This window comes from Syngnathus typhle, linkage group LG15 (assembly GCF_033458585.1).
Source record: "Syngnathus typhle isolate RoL2023-S1 ecotype Sweden linkage group LG15, RoL_Styp_1.0, whole genome shotgun sequence".
NCBI lineage: Eukaryota > Metazoa > Chordata > Actinopteri > Syngnathiformes > Syngnathidae > Syngnathus > Syngnathus typhle.
Window position 1 is genome coordinate 6,947,271 of NC_083752.1, and position 16,221 is coordinate 6,963,491.

The 16,221-nt window shown below is 42.9% G+C and overlaps 1 protein-coding gene across 2 annotated transcripts in view; it reads right to left on the minus strand.

The window, feature by feature from the left end:
* Positions 1 to 16,221, minus strand: part of LOC133168420 (neurexin-1-beta-like) — a 107,039-nt gene that overhangs the window by 28,202 nt on the left and 62,616 nt on the right. Inside the window, exon 1 of one of the 2 annotated variants that reach the window (XM_061299974.1) lies at positions 3,137 to 4,662. The exons of the other annotated variant lie outside the window; for it this stretch is intronic. Coding sequence (XP_061155958.1) covers positions 3,137 to 3,461 — 325 coding nt within the window. The 5' untranslated portion in view covers positions 3,462 to 4,662. Of the gene's footprint in view, positions 1 to 3,136; positions 4,663 to 16,221 lie in introns of those variants that run through there. 2 annotated transcript variants of the gene reach the window in all.

Consider the following 16,221-nt stretch of genomic DNA (forward strand, 5'->3'; position numbering starts at 1 on the left):
ATTTCTCAACAAATCTAGCATAAAATGACAAGATTCAGGCTTCAGAGCGGTTGATATCTACAAATGAGTACTGTTTGGGGAAGGTCTCTACTGAGTCCCCTTTTCTAGGGCAAGGATAGTTTGGCAGATGGTGAACAGTTCTTCTATCTGTTTATTGCCACTCCCAACTGCTTTCTACTGTCAGATTAAACATAAAACAAAAAGAGTTGCATTTTTTAAAACAACATCATAACTGCTTTAGAAAAGTCCATCGGTTTGATACTTGAACACAAAAGGTGCAGCTGCACATATAGACAGACACCGTAACAATAGTCACTGGCATATATTCTTTATCCTCCAAAAAAAAGACCAATATCACAGCAGTGTATGGAGACACTTAGATGTGATTTAAAATTCTGTTCTTGTCTCTCCAACTCAGCTGCAAACAGCATAATGTGCTTGAATATAAAACACATGCAACCTTTCCCAAACGCCTTTAAATAGACCACCACTCATGCATCACACCTCAAGTCAATTTCATGTGTTCATGCCTGTGGTGGAATATATTCATGCTTGGAGTCATCCCCCACACATCTGTTGAGATGCTGATGCCTTAACCAAAAGAAGCGAGCTCGTCTGCATTTTAAGAGAAAAGCAACTAAACACCATCCTCACAATTAAAAGCACAAAATAATGTGATGACCTTGTCGAGACTTTTCTATCCAATTTGCAAAAGCGCTCTCCTCAACGGATTGTTGATATCATTCATATTCCTTTGGTGAAACTCATTTCAGAGTCATTGCAGTGCCGCAAAGCTTGTTGTTTATATGTGATGTTTTTTTTTTTTTTAAATTGTAGCTCTTACATTTATTACAATTTCTTTTCCATAACAGCAAATGTGCCATTTTATTTCGGTCAAATCTACCTTTTATTTTACACTTATATTTACTTGCCAGGCAGTTGTCTAAAGTAATTCCGATAATGAGATATAATAAAAAAGCACAACAAGCCGAGATTTTTTTTCAAACTTGTTTTCCGTGTCTGTTGCATATCACACCGTGTTGTGTTATTTCTTTTTCTACTTATCCTCTCTGCTAAAAAAGGAGACTTCTTTTTTTTTTTTAACATGTCTTTTTGTTTGGAGTTTTTCTTTTTTAAATTGCTGCCTGGGGAAACGTACAATATGACCTGGAATAAATACTGTCTTTTTGTACCTTTTATCTCCCGTGTCCACATTTGATACATTTTCTTTCTTTCTTACAGCTCCGGCAGAAAGAAAATAAATTGAAGATGACATGCTTTCTATTCAGTTCGTTTTGTGCTTACCCTGAAAGGCTCCCCAAAAGCCATTTCCCCCAAGTTGCTCAACTGTCTGCTTGTAGCACTTTGTTCCAAGAATGTGTGGAATAATTCCACTGAGTGTCAGCATGTGTGTGGGGGTGGGGTGGGTGGGGGGTGGGGGGGTTAGGGTTAGCACGAAGATGAGGTCACCTACAGGCCAATCCATGCTGAGTTCCAGTGGAGTGCGTATGTGGTCCACCACACAGGGAGTCATAGCATGGTCAAGTCTTTTACAGTCCAAGTGGGAAGAGGTTAGCTCAGCAAAATACTGCGTAATGACAGCCGTGAAGCAACACGGATGTCAAGAGGCCCCAACTACTTGAGGGTGATAACCCACCACTGCAATGACCTCAGGAATTTGGATCAGCAATAAAAAGTAGGCACTAATACGTGACAACGTTGGAGGGAATCCAGAGGGGAAGAAAAATGTTGAATATTTGAAAATGTGAACATCACACAACCTGTAGCTGTCACCTCAATGTCCTCAAACGATGTTGAGTCTCTTCACCGATTTTGTCTGTCACATTTGTATCGAGGGTCATTTCAGATTTAGGTTGGCACAAATCCCGTTGCTATTTGGCTGATTTGAGATATTCTTCCAGTATCATGGTAACCTTCTCAATGGATGGACATTTCATTATCTAGTGCACTCAGGTAGTGTCGTTTTTGGACAAATGGAAAGTATATTTCCATTACTAGCCAGATATGGACTTTTAACCTTTATAGACCGACGTTAAGTGAAGGCTGGCAGCAGGTTGTAATGGTCTGTGCACAGTGGAATCATTTTGTGCTTTATGTGTGATTTTTTTTTTTTTTTTTGTTCGACACTGAAAGTGAATTTTAAAGTAATTGCCTCATTGCATAATCTTTTAGTGCAGCTATGCTTCTATCAACCTGTCAGTCAGTGGAAAATGTTAACTCTGGTGTTCCATTCAGAGAATAAAATTGTTTCAAACAAAGGGTTGCAACGACTGGAAGTAATGTACTCTTTGCTTAAGGAGGCTTTTCAATGCTAATTCACCAAGTTTGACACTTATATGTGTATAATGACAAATCCTTTTCAAATTCCAAACATTATGATGAGCTGTGGATTCTAAACCAAAGCATTTGTGTTGCACTCAATCAAAGTCGTTGCTGTGAAGCATGCAGAGTCCTTCAGAGGAAGCAGCCAGCAAGCCTGCAATAAGCGTAATTGAAAATTTATCAGTGAGTTCTTTGAAGTGTTTTTATTTTTCAGGTCGGCTTGATCATGTAAAATCCCCATCCATAACCATTTAGCTGTGATAATAGCGCTGATGTAATTGATCACATTTTGAGCCCCCCCCCCCCCCTTTTTTTTTTTTTTAATAAAGGCTGACAGATTTGTTCCGTTGAAAAAGACGACAAATCCACTGGGGACATAAAAGTGAGCGTTTCAAAGTGCAATCTGAAAAGGGGCTCTGCTAGTGTCGGCGCTTTGAGTCGAGTGATTTTGAGAAGCCCCGTCAGATTGATGTTAATTGTAGAGGATAGGTCATTTCTTAACAGCCTTCAGCTGCACAAAGAGCATACTTTGCCGTAATTGAGTTCCTCAAACAAAAAAAACGCTCCATCTGTGATGTGACAACACAAACAGGCCACAATTGATTCTGCTCGGCGGCAGGCTTGGCGAAAGGCGACATTGGGGAAGCGCGACTGATGAGATGTTGATGTGCTTACAGAGTGTTTAATCATGCACGAGCCGCAGCACATGCAGCATATAATTATCCAGTATGAAAGAGCTCAGCATTTTTTTTTTTTGCGGCCAAAAATGATGCATAAATGACATATGGCTTACCATGGCCCCCTCTGGTGAGAAAGGGCATCCTGTTGATGGCAATAGGAACAGTGCCATGCTTGTTGTGGAAATGGTGGACGTGGTGCGTGGTGCTGAGACTAGAAGACACACGTGCCGTTCCGGTTTGGATGGGCAGCACGATAATCAAGGCCAACCAGAGGGCCAGCCTGGAACAGTAACTTAGGCCCATGCTAAGGCTCCAGCCTGAACAGGTCCTCCCAAGGGGGGGTGCCAAGAGTCTACCCATCACTTCCGCACGGGCCCAAGACCCGCCACTTGACCACGTTTTGGTCTTTTGGAGTCCCACTAGAAGACCACAGGGCATCTCAGAGAATCGAGGACATTGCGTTTTATAATCCCTTTGCAGGCTCGGGGACTTGGCAGCAGATCATAAAAAGAAAAATCCCCTTCAACGTGTGATAAAAGTAACCTAAATATGAATTGCATCAAAGCACATCCAACTGCCTGCTTTCCTGCAAACTTATCCTAACATTCTCCCACAGCAAGGTGTCTTCTGCGCAGCATTAAAAAGCATCCAGCGGCATCGTTTTGACAGCGGGATATCCAAGGCGTCGGGGAAAGCGCACATCCAAACCAAAAGAAGGATCCAACTAAAGAGGCATGCCGCCTTAGAAAAGGAAACATCTAGGCGTGAGACGTGGCAGCAGGACCGAGCTGGATGCGATAAGAATCGCCATGAAAGTCTCCATCGCCCACAGGTAGAGCTGGAGGGCAGCTGAGCCTGCCCACTAAGACGAGCGCCACTCCACCGCAGACATCACACGCGTCCGTGGGAAAACGGATCATTTCACTAAGCCAAATACACCGCTGGATAAAAATAAGGGCATGAGTAAAGATGCTGACGACTAGAGACGATGCGGGAACCAGCACATTGCCTCCCCTTCAGCCACTGATGCACAGCAAAGGAGGAAAGGAGGGAGGAGGCTAGGATGGAGGAGGAGGAGGGGATGGGATGAGGGCGCTAGATGAGCTATAGATGGAGCAAGAGAGCGAGCGACATCTGCAGCGGCGCAGTAAAGGGCGGAAAATCCAGAAAAATAAATAAACGAGTCGCTATCTCCCTCCCTCAGCGGCTCCCTCGGAGGATGCGGCGAAATTCCCAGCGAGTGAGCGAGACGCGCCGGGATGTCTTCCTCCTCTGGTGCTCCACCTGCTCAGTCTCATGCAGCAAAGATTACTGCTGCATTCTCCTCATGCTCCTGCTGCTGCTCCGCTTCCCTCTCCAGTTACCTCATCTATGGCAGGTCTGCGCCGCTGCCTCGTTTTTAACCTGACAACTGCGTGGATTGAGCTTCTACAACACGAGATGAACGAGCTCAGGATGCTGCGTTGCACAAAAAGAAAAAAGGATGCTGATTAAAAACAAAACAAAAACACACTAATTTATCACCAGGAGTCCGAGATGAGCAAACTCCAGGACAGCCTGAAGCCTCGTGAAAAAACAAAAACAGTTTGGAGTTCTAATAATAACTCCACACAAGAGCATCTTCTTGAGGCGTACTGTTGTCAGGCTGTGTGTTTGTGTGTGTCTGAAAAGCGAGTCCGAGCGGAGGAGGGAGGGGCCCCCGGGGGGGTGGGGGCCAAGGATGAGCGGGAGGGAGAGGCAGGAAGAGAAGGGGGTGGCCACAACACACGGCATTGAGAGTGGGGGGGGGCATTGGTGAGGTGTGGGGGGGCAGATAGTGAAGCAAGGAAATGGGTTGTGTGAATAAATACACAGCTCGCAGGTCCTGGCAGTAACACGCAGGAATCATACTGCAGAGGAGGAGCCTGATTTAGGTGAGCTGTCAGAGCTGTTACAGAAGCCAACACGGGGCCGCTGATATGGACACGCTGTTAACACCCAGAGCTACAACAGGCCTGCGTGATGGACACGGAAATTCTTGACAATTTCATACCACGCAGCTCATAATACAATCGGAGAGCAGTAAACTGCAGTGAGAAAAAGATACATGATTTGAGCTTCGGGGCTACAGCGGTTTGTCAATGCAGTGGTTCCTTCAATATGACTACAACTCGGGAAAAGTATCGGTAAACGCCTCGTGCAATTCATTAGTCAGGATTGGGCTCGTTCCCTGGAGCGGCGAAGTCGGCAAGACACCAAGAAAGTAAGAACGCTTGGTGTCTGATGCACATTGCTACGTTTAATATATCACCCGCAACATCGCACGGACAACAAATAGTGTGATTCATTAGAAAACTTCACAAGTGCAATAAAGGTTTTGCTATCTCGCAGGCGCGGCAACATCCATCAAAAGTATTGCTTGCATTACTATTTCGGCTCGTGGCATATATTCACGGGGCCGTTTGGAATTTGGAGGGCACAATCCATGGTGCCCCTTGGAAAAAACAACAGCATTCAGCAGGTATGCTCAAATTTCGGGAAGAGGTCAGGCGGGTTAAGGACACAAAGAATTACCGTATTTTCCGCACTATAAGGTGCACCGCATTATAAGGCGCACCTTCAATGAATGGCCCATTTTAAAATTTTCTTCATATATAAGGCGCACCGGATTATAAAGCGCATAGAATAAATAACAATGTTGCTCAAACGTTAATGCAATCACAATATAGTAACACTCAGTGAGTTATTGATATATATATATATATATATCAATAACTCAACGTTGCTCAAATGTTAATATCACACAACACACAAAATAAACACGTAAAGCTTACTTTAATAAATTAGTCCTCATCCACAAATCCATATTGGTCCATATATAAAGCGGACCGGATTATAAAGTCGGCTTTTGAGAAAATTGGAGGTTTTTAGGTGCGCTTTATACTGCGGAAAATACGGTAGCCCATCATTGAAAAGAAAATGTTCGGGTCAACAGAATTTTGTCGTAAGTCGAGGAAGCAAATGCTTATCACCGAGCAAAATGCAACAAGCGCTTATTGCCTCAGTGCCGTGTGCTGGTTTAACAAGGGCCATTTTATATTTCCAATTTCTTTTCTTCAAGGTCTATAAAGTCATGCCGGTTTGACTTTGTTATGAAAACAACTCGAGAGCCCCGACCGCAACTACCTTCCAGGTGAAGTCCAACTGCTCCCAGTGACCTCATGACAAATAAATTCCCACAGAAACACTCCAAAACAATTCTGATACAGATACCTCATCTGGCTATTTGCCCCAATTTTATCATTCCTATAGTGTCGTGTTCACAAAAAAATATATAATACACCTCCCATTGCGACCTCATTTGTGACGATTATTTCACAAAATTGTGTTCGCTGCTTGAGCTGGCCTAACCAATTAGCCGCAATGTTTTTCCGACATGTTCACCTCCTATCTGTACACCTCCTATCTGTACAGCTCTGCAACTCTCGTGTCGCTCAGCCATGCAGGACTTATTCTTAGCAATGACTGATATCGGTTCAGAGAAATCCAGACAGTTTCTAGGAACCCATTTTGTTTCTTTCGACGTCGGAGGTGGGGAAGGAGATGATAGGGTGAATTGGAATACACCGACACTTGAGAGATGAACACATTATCGACAATAGAAGTGGAATGGGAGGGAGATGGAAGATTGAGGCAGAAGGGAGAAGCGGAAGAGGGACTGCAGCTGTATCAGCTAAATCACGGTCGATATAGATATCAGCTTGGGATTGCCGAGCCGCTTGAAAGGACACGCGTGGAAACAGGCGAGCCATGCGGCACCACCTCACACGGTGACAAGAAGTCGACGCAGGCTATTACTCATGCTGGGGGGGGAGGTGGGGCACTGTGGGCCAGAGACGCTGATTGCACCAAAAGAACTGAGAAAGATTCCGGCTTCACATTCTACAACGACAAAAGCCTGCACCAAATTTATCAGCTTGCATAATTAAAATACATCACTCGGATTGATGGCAAATTTAAACGCATTTGTCTGTTTTTGATCGCTGTTTGTTAGTTTATTGTAAACTAAATTAACGAGGCGGTTTTATGGGCCAAAGAGCCCATGAAAATCCAGATAAAACCGACATGTGACTTGAAATGTGTCTTGATTCACACAGTGGAGCTGGCAATTTCAACTTTGAGAAAACTGCCAATATATTTTCCCCTAGATGGAGGTCATCAGAGTAACTGACAGCTATTTGGGAGCTTAAGATCAGGGGATGCTTTGAGAATAATTGTCAATTTCTGTCTATGTGAAGCCCTTTGAGACTGCTTGTGATTTGGGGCTATACAAATAAACTTGACTTGACTTGACTTGAATCATACAGATTTGACATTTTGCCTCTTCACTATTGTTTCATAATTCAACCTTGGCAGACGTTTGACGTTTCCTAATTTGAGGTGTTCCCCAAATAACAACACCAGAGGTGTTTCTATAAAAGAAAACAATTATTGTTTTTTTTATGCTACCACCAAAAATAGACCACGTCCAAGTCAAAAAATTGGGTGTAAACCACCAAAACAGCAAAAGTAAATAAATAAACAAATGGATATAAACATACAAAAGTGCATTTTAAATCCGTCGACAAAACAGAATTGCAATGCCATAGTTCATTTAGCAAGTGTTGGTTTGGAGAACTTTTCCTGCTCCCTTTTTTCTAACTTTTAATTGAACACCGTTCTCATTTTGTCTGTACTTCTTTAAATGTTAATACAGGGTTGCAGTGACTTTTCAGTGTGAAAATGAAATGATACAAGCACAGAAAATAATCCTCTAATGACGTCAATGGAAAAGTCAGTGTCAATTACAGCCGAAGCCAACCGATGTTAATTCTAGACGGTTATAAAATAGCCCAAGCTGAACTGAACAGAAAACAAGGATCCACCAGAGCTGTGTTGCACAAGTTGAGGAAGATGATTTATAGACCAAAACTCCGACAGTCAGCTTCTCAAAGCTCGTGAGCATCAGCGATGACATCTTGGTGAGAGCTGTCGACCACGAGTGGTTTGCATTCATCACTTGACGGCTCTGTGCAAAGATGCGGCGGCGAGTGTAACCTTGGCTATTTGACAAGTCCAATCAACAAACTCCTCATTTGATTGTTTTTTCTTCTTCAAAGAATTCAAATTATTCAAGGCATTTATCATGTGATTCTTCAGAATCTGTCGTCATTGCAGTTCTAGACAATAAAATCATCAGAGTAAGATTTAGCCTGAAGGCAGATATGAATGTAATTTCAATTTATAAAGGAACTTGGCAGTTCGGTGCTCATTTACATAATCAAATTATTTGCACATATAGCGTACGTATGCGCACGCATTCAAGTCGCCAATTTGAATGTCGGAAAAATTAAATTAATATGATTTTATAAAGCGGCACTGCATTTTGTACTTTTGTCTTTGGCTCTTGAGGCCAAATGTTTGCTTAGTCCTATCATTTTATTGTGTTTAGTAACAACAAGCTATAATCATAAATGCCATGTATTTGCAAATGTTGTGCTAAAAACTAGTCCTGTTACAGGTGCTGTTACTCAAATAAGAAGTTTCATTCAAAAAAAAAAAATAAAATAAATTTGCTTTAGTGTCAAGAAGCAAATGGCCCCAATTGGCTGGAATGGCCTTCTTACCTTGCACCGAACATTCAAAATGAGAAAGTGAGAAGACATGCAGCGCTGCCTTCAGAAATCTAAGTTGCCCTGTTTGTTCTCAGGAGGATCTGTTAGATGAGATTTTTTCAGCGACATCCAGTCTCACCCGAGGCGGTAAAGTAGCAAGATTAATCATAGCACTTTCAGATTAATTACTCATAATGCCAGCACGCTCTGAAAGGCATAGCCCGCAGTTGTGATGTTTGCTTGATTTCATTAGGCTCAAAGCGACAACACCTAAAATAAGTCTGCTTGAGACAGGCATGGGGGGGTGGGGGGCTTGTGAAAGTGCTCAGAAGCAAAAGACAAGCAGCAATCTTATAGCATCAGGTTGCACACGACTGTACAAACAGTCGCATGGCGTCAACAACAAACAATAAAACAACGGGGAGAATTCATTGAGCAGTTACAATTACTGAGAGAAATATATTTGCCGGAGATGTGCGACGAGCTCTCCTCGCCACTTCAATTAAAATGATATTTGGCCTCCCCCCCACACACACACCACCGCCACCACTGCATGGCCCACATTTCCTCCTAAAAAGGCACCGCCTGTGACAGCGCTCTGCATTGTTGGCTGCACATGGCGCTGGCATGAATAGACTCCATTTGCTTGTTAAGTTGAGCTGACTAGCCTCAGCACGTCTGGAAGAAAAGAAGAATGGCACCATTGCCCCCATTGCTGAGAATCCACTTCTTTCCACCTGACAAAAGGAATTATCGGACAATTTCGCCAAGCACAAAAGCAAGACGGTAGATTGGGGGAGAAAGACGTTCAGTCTCTTGAGAACGATTCCATTATTCCTTAAATTGTTTCACTAAAACCTTTAAAAAAAAAACAAGGTGTTCCTCTCCCACAGAAGAACATAACTCTAGACAAAATTATTCATGCCAACAAGAATATAAACAAAGGAAACAAGGATCTTCACTTTGAGACTCTACCATAGAAGACAAACCTTCACTAGAAAAAAAAACATGATCTACCGAAGAAGACGATGCCATGGAATAAGATCCACGAAAGAAAAGACACAGCCTCCACTATGGAGGACGGCACAGCCTCCAGCAAAGCGACTCATGATTGAGCAAGAGGTGTGTTGGTGTATGCGTTGACTACCTACACATGGTCACCTCCCAATCAATCCTTGGGGATTGTTCTAGAAGAAGTTCAGTGTGAATAAGAGCCATGGCACTGGGCCAGGACCGGCTCATGGTTTCAGTTGCAAAATCAACAACGTGGAGAGGAAAACTAGGATCAAGGCGTTTCTTTTGGCCAGATGTCCAAACAACACTTGAATACAAACGGATGCAGAACAGCCTGGCTGAAAAGAAAAGAAAAATGCAAATTCACAATTGAAAGCGTTTTGTTGAATGTACCCTAAATAAAGCATGCTATCTTTACTGTTTGTTAACCCAGCTGCCTTTGTTAAGTCGAGTGGCGCTCCTCAATCAACAACAGCCCTCGTTGTGTTTCGAGAACAACCAAGTGATTAAAGCTGACGGAAAAGAAAGACCATCAGCAATTTTGAATCCAGAGAAAAATAAAACGTATGGATTGGCGTGCCATATCGCAATTCACGAGGGAAGCTTAACCAATCTTTTTATTATTCATTGAATGTAGCTGAATGTGAGTGAACACTGGATCAAAAAGAAATGAGAGGAAAGAAAAAAATGTGCAGGTTTTTCTTTTCTTTTTTTTTTCCTAAGCTTGGCTTTGCTCTGCTGAGTATTTGTTTCACGTTGACCAGGGAGGGAGCCAGAAATATGAAGAAGAAGCTGACAAATAGAGAGGAGATATGAAGCAATGAAAGGAGAGTTGCCGGAGAAAAACAGGAAGCCGTCACAAGGTGTTTTTTTTGTTTTGTTTTCCAACGGTACTATATATTATTATTATACACAGCTTGCTGCCCTGCGTGACGAATCGCAGAGTACACAGAGTATTTTTTTTCTTGTGGTGACTGTACCATCTAAAATCATTTCAATTCAATTTCAACGCATCAATGTGAAGCTCTTTGGATTTATTATTGTACAAAAGCAACAGCCGAGTTAATCTCAGTTCATTTCATAGACTCGGGTTACTCCGGGTCACTCGTTGAAGTGATCTGGTTGGCTCGAGTCAATTGAGTTGCTGTTGTTTTTATTTGTATTTGACATTTCAGCCCAGCGACAGCATGTCTCAGCATTCACAGGCTTTTTTTTCCCCCCCGCTTCTTATTAGAAATTTCCAGCCTAAGGGCTCAGCTTGCGAACATCCCATGACCAAACCCAAAAAACAGGTGAGCTGTGACCATTGTTGCCTGTGTCCTAAGGCGCTGTGATGTTATTTTTAACAGCAAGTAGTAAAATGGCCGCCCTCCTGAGCTGGATGGGTGTTTTTTTTCCTGCTTCGTTTTATTCCACAAATTCAATATTAATCAGAAATGTGTTTCGACTAGTGATGGCGCGTAGAATATATTGTTGTAAAGAAGAGTTTGAAGCTTTATATGGTATGAATTTTGTGTTATATTAGTATTCATATGGAATTAATATAAGCTCAAGCAGCCATCTAGAAACTAAACAGTTGTGACCTAATTAAGAGAAAATAAACCTTTGCATGGATAGCAAGAAGGCCTTTTTTTGGACACCATTAGTTTATAAAGCACTACAGAATGCTACAGCCTCCATCTGCGCCACTAAATATAAAATCTTAATATCATGGATAAATGTTTTATAGCTTCACCGAGGACGTTACCTTTTCATCCTTGCAGGGTCACAAGAGCGGTCACGGAACCTCCATTTGTTCATAAATAACATTTTTGGGATTCAGGCAGAGGTAGACCAGAGAAATAAGCTCCAAAAGAGGAATTTTAGCAAGCAAAGATACATGCTATGCTAATGCTTGAGTCCTTGGACTTTGATTAGCAGTAATCAGAGTCAGAGTCAGAGTCAGCTTTATTGTCAATTCCTTCATGCCAAGACACACAAAGAAATCGAAATTACGTTTCCTCCATCCCACGGTGACGAGACACAGTACACGAGTAACATACAAGTAAACAACGGGGGAGAGAGTTCAGGACGCCAAAAGCCTGAAGATCACAAACTTCGCCAGAGGCGAGCAGTGCTTGCATCCCACCACAGAGTCCCGGCACCATTCGTCACGGATGTAGACACGCATTCCACCTCCTCGCGATGTTCCCCCTCGTACAATGGCCCGGTCCGCCCGATAGCACGCTAGCCGCTCCAGATGCACAGCAGTTACGCACTGTCCGTTTCATAGATCTCAGCAGGCATGTTGATGCTCAGCGATCGAACGTTCGCCCGAAGAAAGGAAGGCACGGCCGGTCGAGCTGGGTTGGCCGCCAGCCTGGCCCGGACGCCCCCGCTCTCGCTTCAGGACGGAGCAGACCGAGCGCCTTTAATGTCCCTGCTTCAAAGTCCAGATCGCCACAAAACTCGCCGATGTCGAGCTGAACCAGCCCGCTGTACTTGTAGCACAACCCGGTGCGACGAGACGAACACACAAAACTGTCGGACAAACCCACATTAAACGACAAAACAAAACACCGTTCGGGACAGAGAGAGGCCGCTGCGTGTGCACGCGCCGCCATCTTACATGCATTGTAATCCAATGTTTGGAAGGTTAACGCTACTCAGTTAGGGTTGCCATGGCAATAAGAGAGAAACTAGGTTGCCTTGGCAGAGGCTTGCACTTTCATTGTGGTGTCTGGGTTTCTTTCACTCAAAACGCCAGATTGCTTTCTATACATAAAATATAAAATCAACTGCTATTAATGAATAGACTGAGGCAAAATGAGATGATACTTTGGTTTGCCCCAGTATGCTATAAGCCACTGTCGTGACAAAGCACCAAATGCTTAAATTCTATAATTCGATCATCAAAATCGGCGTGAGAGTTTTGCAGATGCCGGAGAAACAGCGGCTAAATGATGCATAACAAGCACGTGCAGGGCGGTGCGACTTTTGGGTACGAAGGAAGACGACCGGGCAGATGCGGAGCTCGCAATGTGAGGGCCTCTTTGTGCGCAGACTGTCTGCTCTTTATGATGTAAACTGAATGTAACCTTTCTCCCCCTTCCGCACAGCCCCTGCAGGAGCCACCGGGAAGCCCTGGACCCCCTGGGGGCGGGGTGCGAGCGCCTTGGCACAGACCACCATTTATCCGAGGTTCAGCTGCTGCGTGTTGTGGGTGTTAAGTGAAACGCGCCATGTTCCCACTGAAAGCGAGGCACAGAGGGAGAAGTCAGAGCAGGGCGTAGGGCGTTCACCTGCTCGGCTGGCTTGTATCAACTGCAGCGCGCTCTTTATAGGGGGCAATTATTTGGGGGGGCTTATTTGGGGGAAAAAGTGAGGCAATTACTGCCGACAGCCGCACACCCTGTTTGCATTTGATTTATTTTGCATTTTTGAACACCCACGGCCCTCACTGAGCCTGTTGGTGAAGCTTGACCCCGCTTGTACACTGTTGATGCGATGGTGTGAATGCTGAGAGACGCTTCCACGCGAAGGCCATGTTGTGTTAGTTGGATTTAATGGCTGAACGTGAGAGACGTGCATCACCTCAAGGCGATTGTTATGTGATAGCTATTGGAAAATATCACTTATATGCCTTCACACGTAACGATTGGCGTGCTAATGCTGAGAGACAACTATTCACACTATTGTCAGTATTGAATGTCGCTTGGAAGATGCTATACAAAGCTAAGCTAATATTATCGTTACTGTGCATTGAAATGTTTATTGTTGTTGTGAGACTCGTGACCACTCAGGGACTGACATATATACCCCCAAAAGAGATTAGCCTGTAACTATTATGATTTTGACGTTATTTTTTTTTTTAGTGTACGATTCGCCACAAAACTAGTGACAATTACAAATGAAATGTTTTGCAATGGTGAAGTATTAGTAAATGTATCAAAGGGTCTGAGAAAACATGACTAATTCTCACAAGCACATCTTTCAATTCCTACCATTTTTTTTTCAATCACCAAGTACCACGGGCATCCCCCAGTCAGTAGAAAAAAAAATTGGCCCAAAAAAATACTGTTGCTTGAATATCAAACATTTTGTGGAATGAAGGGGCATTTTTCTTTTACATTTTCTGTTCACTGTATTCCCATGTTGTTGCATTCCGATGCGTTTGTGCACAATGTCACAAAAAAAAAGATAGAACTTGAATAAGAGAAGAGAGCACTTGCTGCGAAGAAAGGAAAATACTAACGTCATCAGTCCTCATTGTTGGATTTCAATGGCATGCCACTGCCTAGTGTTTGCAGCTTGAGCAGACCACGCCGCATGCTTTTTAATGGCTTCTCCATCAATTATTCACTCGACACATTCATAAAAAAATGACGATGCCACTTATATTTCTAGCAAAAACAATGCAATGAAGATGTATTCATTCAAATCAAGAAAAAAAAAATCACATGTTATGACTGCAATCTTATTGTGCTTTACTGTAGCTTTTCGGCAAACCACCAAGAAGAACAACACTGTCACGCCAAGCCCCTTTTTCTGAGGGGCTTGCAGACACAACCTGCCAGAGAATCACAAGCGCTATCACAAGACACATTTTTAGCCTGAAGAACCACCCATGTTGACAGTTAGACGTCAAGTTGCTAGTCACATTTAACAACTGGAGCATTTTGAGCATTTCGCCTGATGGGTGACTATGACACTTCGATCGCAGGCATAAGATAAAATAAAAACAAAACGACTGAGTCTTTAATTAGTGCTCACAATGGGACTTTTAATCAAGGCAAAAAAATTTCTCACACATCTCTGCTGGATTTAGAATTTATTTTTTAACTCTTGACATTTCCCAAGGCAACATGGCAGTGGCAATTATTGTTTATGTTACACCGATACAAATTAAATCCACCTCAGTGTTCCTTGAAAAGGATTTTGATAGCAATGTATCCGACCCGAGGCGGAAATGCAGTCCCAATCCCCCTAAACCATAGTTGGATGAGGTTTTGATTTTTTTTCCCCCCTCCACACAAGACCTTTGTTGCACTCATCGCACACAAACTAGTTTGCCAATAGTGCATCCCAACAGAGATGTAAGGAAAAATTAAATTCAGAGTCCCAGCGATTTCCGTGTGTTTCAAAAGATTTGTCTTCATCTCATTGAGCATTCTGCTCTGTGCTCCTGCAGTCATCTTGAGAGGATGCGGTACTAAAATCTCTCCAGTTATGGACAATCTGCCTTACTACGGACAGATGAACATGAAAGCTTTACAGCAGTATTCTGAATTCTCTTTTGTCCGAGTTGTGGTTCAAAATGGGCAACAAATACGTCCAATCAGTCTTGGGCACAATGTGTCAAACTCAAGGCCCGGGGGCCAGATACTGCCCTCCACATCATTTTATGTGGCCCACAAAGACAAATTTCGCATCGACTTTGTGTCATTACTAAAATTACAAATTGTCTTCACTTTTTAAAAAATAGAGATATCGCTAGCAATTTTTATTACCATTCATCTTTTTAAACTATTTGAACAGTTTTTACTAGTCTCTGATTTCAAAACTAGTTATCAATTTGTTGTGTAACCTATTACTGTATGTATATAGAAGACATTGACAGTCATAATGGCCACCCGAGGCAAACTATGACTCGTGACTAAAATGAGTTTGACGCCTCTGATCTAGTGTGAGGCGATATGACGACCATGCAAACATGAATGCTGATTGTCGTAATTTTTCTTCAAACACTTTATAAAGACCGTGAATCATACAACCGTGTGACTAATCGTCAACATTCTCATAGCCAAACACAACTGGTGCCCTGGTTTGTGTTTATCTTCATCTATTAAACATTCACAACAGTGTCTGTGTCAGTTTGCATACTAATGAGCTATCAGTCTATCAGTCTCTGGCGATCAGGGACGCAGTGTCCAAAGGTTGCAGGGAAATAATGAGTTAAGTCGATTTTAAATAAAGACTTACTGATGATGACAATTTATGAGCCGTGATCGGAATAACGAGCCGTTTCCCTTAACTGTGATTGGCTGTCGGCCAGTTGAAGGTGTAGCAGGCCTCTTGCCAAAAGATTGCTGGGATTGGCTTCAGCTCACCCTAATCACAAGTGCTCGAGAAAATGGATGAGTGGATGGATTTTGTCATTAGGAGCCACTTCACAAATAGTGCGTTAAAGCTGTAAGAGATCTTATCCCCTCATATTTAGGCCTTTGGTTTAAACAAACAAATATGGCTTCCATTGAGTTAATTCCGAACAACAACAGTATTAAGTGGCTCATACGGGAGAGTTCCATTTTAATTCTGTTACATGGGCTTCTGATAGATGACACAACCTTGGTATTTAGGGTTTCACACAAAAGTGAAGAATGTACTGTTATTTCCATCAAGCACACATGCCAGTGAATTGGATAATTAGGTTTGAGTAAATTGTGGGGACTGAGCCTTTTTCATTAATCCCTTCCTCTATTATAGCAGCCTCCCACTGCTACTTATCAAACATATAACAGGGCCACGTGAACCAAAATTCAATCCTCTCTACCCAAATTTGTATTGGCACA